Here is a 7,500-nt window from a genome sequence, read left to right on the forward strand (position 1 = left end):
TCTCTCTCTCTCTCTCTCTCTCTCTCTCTCTCTCTCTCTGTCTCTCTCTCTCTCTCTCTCTCTCTCTCTCTCTCTCTCTCTCTCTCTCTCTCTCTCTCTCTCTCTAGACGCTGAGGTCCGCTACGTCAACATGTCCGCCATCACGAGGGGCGAGCTCAAGTCCTCGTTTTGGATCGTGGACCGGCAGCACATTTACATCGGCAGCGGAGATATGAGCTGGCGGTCTTTCTCCGAGGTACCGGCAGTTGAGAGGGGGGGGGGTACCTCCGCTGGCAGTAATACCTTTGACCTGTGGACACCCCCCATGTGAACAATGGCCAATCAGACCCCATCTGCACCCACTCGTCACTAGGGGCGGCACTCACAGGGTACATCACGATACGATACTTGATACCGATAATATCGCCATACAGAGATTCTGCACTAATCAATATATTGTTAGACAATCCTATAACGATGAATACTACTAACGACTGTGGAATGGTGAAGTGCTCGAGTTCTTTATTAATCACAATACTATAAGGTATTACAGTCCAAACTGAGCTTCTTGGCTACTGTCTTTGGCTAGTTAACGTCCTTCAAGTTTCCTTCATTCATGTGTTGAGCGCCCCCTGGAGGAGCAGGGAAATCTGTTCAGAGCGCCTTATTTTATTAATTTAAATATTGATATTTGGGCGATATTTCTGTCTAACTGTTCAGGAATAAAGCACGAAATGCAGAATTCTAATATCGCGCAAAGAAGGGCGACGATATATCGCCGTATCGATATTTTGTCCGAGCCCTACTCATCACCGGACATGTTTTATTATGTTCCCCTCATAACTGTTGAACTTGACTTTCTTTCCTTCCTTTCTTTCTTTTCTAATTTCCTTCCTTCCTTCCTTCCTTCCTTCCTTCTTTCCTTCTTTCCTTTTTTCCTTCCTTCCTTCCTTATTTCCTTCTTTCCTTTTTTCCTTCCTTCCTTCCTTCCTTATTTCCTTTTTTCCTTCCTTCCTTCCTTCCTTCCTTCCTTCCTTCCTTCTTTCCTTCTTTCCTTTTTTCCTTACTTCCTTCCTTCTTTCCTCCCTTCCTTCCTTCCTTCCTTCCTTCCTTCCTTCTTTCCTTCCTTCCTTCCTTCCTGCCTTCCTTCCTTCCTTCCTGCCTTCCTCCCTTCCTTCCTCCTTCCTTCCTTCCTTCCTTCCTTCTTTCCTTTTTTCCTTCCTTCCTTCCTTCTTTCCTTCTTTCCTTTTTTCCTTCCTTCCTTCCTTCCTTCCTTCCTTCCTTCCTTCCTTCCTTCCTTCCTTCCTTCCTTCCTTCTTTCTTTCTTCTGTCCATTCATATCACTCTGAACTTTGCTTAAAGGGAAAATGTGTATCATTTAGTGGCATCTAGTAGAGCAGACCTGGCAGCAATGTGATATAATATTCATCAGTGTGTTTTAATTTGTGTAAAATGCCATGAAGGAAACACCAAGGTCATTTGGGTGGACACAGTTTTAATCAGAATTGCTATCTTACTCGTAAGATACAACCTTTAGTTTTACAGACTAGGTAATCTAACAAGGAACCTCATCCATTGGCCATTTAATATATCGTTTTGGAATATCTACTGGCACCTTACTGGTCAGTTCAGACCACCGTAGATTCTCCTGGGATGAAGGGGGGGAGGGGCAGGGGTATTCACCTCATCTGCCTCTAAATCCTCCACATTCACCTCTAATCAATAATAATATTCATCAGAATGGATTCGCTTGCATTATTTTAAATAGTTTACAAAAGTTGTTCCAGGCAATATCCTTTAAACAGTGTGTGTGTGTGTGTGTGTGTGTGTGTGGGTGTGTGTGTGTATGTGTGTGTGTTTGTGTGTGCCTGTGTGCATTTGTGAGTGGGTGTGTGTGTGTGTGTGTGTCTGTGCCTGTGTGTGAGTGTGTGTGTGTATGTGTGTTGTTTGTGCCTGTGCATGTGTGCGTATGTGTGTGTGTGTGTGTGTGTGTGCGTTTGCGTGTGTGTGTGTTTGTGTATGTGTGAGTTCATTTGTATGTGTGCGCTTGTGTGTGGGTGTGTTTGTACGTGTGCATATATATATGTGTGTGTGTGTCTGTGTGTGTGTGAGTGCATAGATATGTCTGTGAGTGTGTGCATTTGTGTGCGTGCATATATGTGTGAATGTGTGAATGCATGTGTATAAATGTGTGTGTGTTTTTGTGCATGTGAGTGAGTGTGTGTGTGTGTGCCTGCCCCCTAACCCTGCCCCCCCCCCGTCCCCAGAGGAAGGAGCTGGGGGTGGTGCTGACCGACTGCAGCTGTCTGGCTCTGGACCTCCACCGGGTCTTCTCCTTCTACTGGCAGCTCCAGCACCGCGACTACATCCCCTCCATCTGGGCCCGCAAGGTCATCGCCCTCTGGGGCCGGCAGGAGCCCCTGGAGCTGAGCCTCAACGCCACCGCCGCCACCGCCTACCTCTCTGTGAGGAGACCCTGACCCTGACCCTAACCCTGACCCTAACCCTGACCCTAACCCTAACCCTGACACAGACCCTAACCCTAACCCTGACACAGACCCTAACCCTAACCCTGACACAGACCCTAACCCTGACCCTAACCCTAACCCTAACCCAGACCCTGACCCTAACCCTAACCCTGACACAGACCCTAACCCTGACCCTGACACAGACCCTAACCCTAACCCTGACACAGACCCTAACCCTAACCCTGACACAGACCCTAACCCTGACCCTAACCCTAACCCTGACACAGACCCTAACCCTTACCCTGACACAGACCCTAACCCTAACCCAGACACAGACCCTGACCCTAACCCTAACCCTGAGACAGACCCTAACCCTAACCCTAACCCTGACCCTAACCCTGACCCTAACCCAGACACAGACCCTAACCCAGACACAGACCCTGACCCTAACCCTAACCCTGACACAGACCCTAACCCTAACCCTGACACAGACCCTAACCCTTACCCTGACACAGACCCTAACCCTAACCCAGACACAGACCCTGACCCTAACCCTAACCCTGACACAGACCCTAACCCTAACCCTAACCCTGACCCTAACCCTAACCCTAACCCTGACCCTAACCCACCACAGCCTACGTCTCTGTGAGGAGAGCCTCTGTTGATCCTTTCTGCATTCATACCACGCTGTTCTATCAGCAGCCTCAAAGCGCTGGGCAATACTGCCAAACATTCACACAGTCATGCACCCATTCATGCACATAGTCTTACACCCTTTCACCCATTCATGCACACAGTCATACACACATTCAACCATTCATACGCGCATTCAGCCATTCATGCACACAGTCATGCACACATTCACACCGATGGTGGTGTGTGAAATGTATGCACACACATACGTAGTGTGTATGTCAAGACACCTCACCCTGACTGCTCCTGACCAGCTGGCTGTTGCCCTGCGTGCATGAATGGGTGAATGTGAGGCAGTATTGTAAAGGGCTTTGAGTGGCCACTGGTTTGAAAAGGGCGGTATAAATCCAGACTATTTACCAATTTTTGGAATGTAGAGAGAATTTTAATGAGTAAGACAAAAATGTATTCGGAAACTGAATAGCCTTCCCTCGCTTTAGACACATAGAGACCCTCATGAGGACTCTGTGGGACCAAACCTTCTGATCGTCTGACCCAGTATGTCCCCTCCATCCAGACCTCCTCATCGTCTGACCCAGTATGTCCCCTCCATCCAGACCTCCTCATCGTCTGACCCAGTATGTCCCCTCTCTCCAGACCTCCTCATCGTCTGACCCAGTATGTCCCCTCCCTCCAGAGCTCTCCAGACTCCTTCTGTCCTAAGGGGCGGAGCCGTGACGTGGAGGCGGTGCAGCAGGTCATCCGCCGCGCCCAGACCTTCCTCCTCATCTCCGTGACCGACTACCTGCCCCCTGCTCAACCGCACCTACAGAGGAGCCTTCGTAGCCAGGTACACCCTAACCCTAACCCAGATACAGACCCTAACCCTAACTCTAACCCTAACCCTAACCCTAACTCTAACCCTAACCCGGACACTGTTAGAGGTACACACCCTAACCCTAACCCTAACTCTAACCCTAACCCTGACACTGTTAGAGGTACAGACCATAACCCTAACCCTAACTCTAACTCTGAACCCGACACAGACCCTAATCCTAATCCTAACCCTAACCCTTACCCGACACTTGCTGCCTGTTCCTCCTGTTCCTCGAGGTGCAGATAGAGTAAATACGTTGACAATACGTACGACTCAGGGGCTTAATCTCTCCCTCCGCACCCCGGAATAAAGTGGTTTTGTTCCAGTACAATATTCTACTGATTAGTATCCCAACGTTGTTTGATCAGATCGTTAATTGATTGCAGCTCAAACCGTGATTGACGGCGGGCTGATCCAATAGCGTTGGGCATTTTCAGATTGACAACTCTCTAGCCCTATGGCGTTGGGATAGGGGAGTTTTAGACCCGCCCCCTGCTTATAGCCTCCAGTGGGATGACCCCGGGACGACCTTCCTCTGCAGGTACTGGTCGCCCATCGACGAGGTCATCAGGGAGGCGGTGCTCCTGAGAGGGGTCAGAGTTCAGCTGCTCATCAGCTCCTGGAGCCACACCCACCCCCTGACGCTCAACTTTGCCACCTCGCTCACGTCCCTCTGCGTGGAGCTGGACAACTGCTCCCTGGAGGTGGTGCGTGGAAGGGCCCTGCATTCAGGCTGCTTTAATTACGCTTTATATTGTTATTATTATGTGTTTTTTATCTTTCTTTATTGTGGTTCATCTTGTTTCATTTTATTATTTTTTTATTTTATTATTATTATTATTATTATTATTATTATTATTATTATTATTATCATTATTATTATTATTTTATTTTTTACTTTATTTTTATTATTATTACTATTATTATTATTATTACTATTATTATTATTATTATTATTATTATTATTATTATTATTATTATTATTATTATTTTATTTTTTATTTATGTATTTATTTATTTATTTTTTTGATTCACGAGACCGACCCGGGTAAGCGGTTGAAGTTGAGTGAGTGAGTAATTGAAATGATATTTGATTACATTTCATTTGATTATATAACATTTTATTGAATTACTTTCTATTTTTAAATGTTAATTTGAATCGTATAACTCCTCACCGTAGTTGCTATAACTCAATAACACAACCAGCCCCGTCCCACCTGTCAAAGAGCCCAGGCTGTGTGCTGCTGTTGTGTTCCTGTTGTGCGTCCTCTTGGGTCTCCTGACCTCTGCTGACCTCGTGTTCGTTGCAGAAGTTCTTTGAGCGGCGGGAGGAGAGGAACGACGTCCAACACGGCCTCAACCACAACAAGTACATCGTCACCGACAACGCCGTGTACATCGGTACGACACACACACACAGTGTACATCGTAGGACACACACACACAGTGTACATCGTAGGACACACACACAGTGTACATCGTAGGACACACACACACACAGTGTACATCGGTACGACACACACACACAGTGTACATCGTAGGACACACACACACACACACACACACAGTGTACATCGTAGGACACACACACACAGTGTACATCGTAGGACACACACAGTGTACATCGTAGGACACACACACACAGTGTACATCGTAGGACACACACACACAGTGTACATCGTGGGACACACACACACACACACACACACACAGTGTACATCGGTACGACACACACACACAGTGTACATCGTAGGACACACACACACACACACACACACACACACACGGTGTACATCGGTAGGACTGTCTGTTACACACAATACCACGCAACCACTCAGACAAACACAGACAGACACACACACTCACACAGACACACACGCACACACATTCACACTCACACACACTCACACAGAAGCACACGCACACATACACACACACACAGACACACACGCACAGACAGACAGACAGACAGACAGACAGACAGACAGACAGACAGACAGACAGACACTTAGAGCCCCACACGCATACACACACACACACATAGACGGTCACAAACGCACACACACACACATACACACTCAAAAACGCACACACACATACACACACTCACAGTCACTGACACATACATATACACACACAGACGGTCACACACACACACACACACACACACTCACACACGCACACACACACACATACACACACAAACACACTCACTCACTCACTCACTCACTCACCCAGCCGTGCGCTCCACAGGGACCCACCCCTGGGTGGGTCGGGAGTTCTCTCTGAACGCGGGGCTGGGGCTGGCCCTGGAGACGGGGCCCGGCCCGGGGCCGCAGGGGGGCGGCGTGGTGCAGCGCCTCAGGGACGCCTTCAGGAGGGACTGGGGGTCCCGCTACGCCCAGAGCCTGAAGAGCCACCAGGGGGCCGGGGGCCACAGGCCCCTGAGCCAGCACACCCCCGAGCCCCCCAGGGGCCTGGAGGACCAGGGGCCCGGGGGCCACAGACACCAGAAACCCTCTGAGCTGAAGAGACACCGGGGGTAGAGGGGGAGGGGGAGGAGGAGGGGGAGGGAGAGGGGGAGGGGGAGGAGGGGGAGGAGGAGGAGGAGGGGGAGGGGGAGGGGGAGGAGGAGGGGGGGAGGGGGAGGGAGAGGAGGAGGGGGAGGGAGAGGAGGAGGGGAGGGGGAGGGAGAGGAGGAGGGGGAGAAGGAGGAGGGAGAGGAGAAGGAGGGGGGGAGGGGGGGAGGAGGAGGAGGGGGAGGAGGGGGAGGAGGAGGAGGGGGAGGGGGGCAGAGGAGGGGGAGGGGAGGAGGGGGAGGGGGCAGAGGAGGGGGAGGGGAGGAGGGGGAGGGGGAGGAGGGGGAGGGGGGCAGAGGAGGGGGAGGGGAGGAGGGGGAGGGGGAGGGGGAGGAGGAGGGGGGAAGGAGGAGGAGGAGGAGGAGGGGGAGGGGGAGGGGGAAGAGGAGGAGGAGGGGGAGGAGGATGAGGAGAAGGAGGAGAGGAGGTGGAGGAGGAGGGAGAGGAGGGGGAGGAGGGGGAGGGGGGAGGGGGAGAGACACCAAGTGAAGAGGAGGAGGGGGGGATGGGGGGGAGGGAGGAGGGGGAGGGGAGGGGGAGGAGGAGGGGAGGAGGAGGAGGAGGAGCAGAAGGGGGAGGGAGGAGGGGGAGGGGGGCAGAGGAGGGGGAGGGGAGGAGGAGGAGGAGGAGAGGAGGTGGAGGAGGGGGAGGGGGGGGAGGAGGAGGAGGTTAGAGGACGGTTGACGAAGCACATCGAGTCTTTCAGCAAAGTTTCACGTAGCGATTGAATCAAAGAGGCTGATTATATATTTTTGACCTGGTCAATTTTATTTTATTTTATTTTAATTTATATGTTAGTTTTATGTTAGCCCATTTTCAAAGTACGGATTTCCCTGAGATTAGCAATGGTTAAAAACATTTGGGATTATGTTGGTACACAAGAAAATAAAATATATGACGCAAGTCTAGTCGTTTTAACACGTTTAATGCCGAAACCTTACATATTCTAACTTTTATTTTATAA

At 50.3% G+C, this 7,500-nt stretch overlaps 1 protein-coding gene and 1 pseudogene across 2 annotated transcripts in view; one reads left to right on the forward strand and one right to left on the reverse strand.

The window, feature by feature from the left end:
* LOC307071426 (inactive phospholipase D5-like) overlaps nt 1-6,503 on the forward strand; it is a gene marked incomplete at both ends in the record, with an annotated part of 12,906 nt that extends 6,403 nt beyond the window's left edge. Inside the window, 7 exon segments of the mRNA XM_079730405.1 lie at nt 108-235; nt 2,247-2,444; nt 3,778-3,888; nt 3,890-3,930; nt 4,499-4,664; nt 5,268-5,358; nt 6,211-6,503. Coding sequence (XP_079586531.1) covers nt 108-235; nt 2,247-2,444; nt 3,778-3,888; nt 3,890-3,930; nt 4,499-4,664; nt 5,268-5,358; nt 6,211-6,503 — 1,028 coding nt within the window.
* A 40-nt stretch (nt 6,504-6,543) lies between these two features.
* On the reverse strand, nt 6,544-6,945 carry LOC307071427 (annotated as a pseudogene). The gene is made up of 2 exons: nt 6,851-6,945; nt 6,544-6,632 (listed from the first exon to the last, which is right to left on the reverse strand). The product of its transcript is annotated as an uncharacterized misc_RNA (transcript).
* Between the last annotated feature and the right edge of the window lie 555 nt (nt 6,946-7,500).

Source organism: Pollachius pollachius, assembly GCF_949987615.1.
Source record: "Pollachius pollachius genome assembly, chromosome: 2".
In the NCBI taxonomy this organism is placed as follows: domain Eukaryota; kingdom Metazoa; phylum Chordata; class Actinopteri; order Gadiformes; family Gadidae; genus Pollachius; species Pollachius pollachius.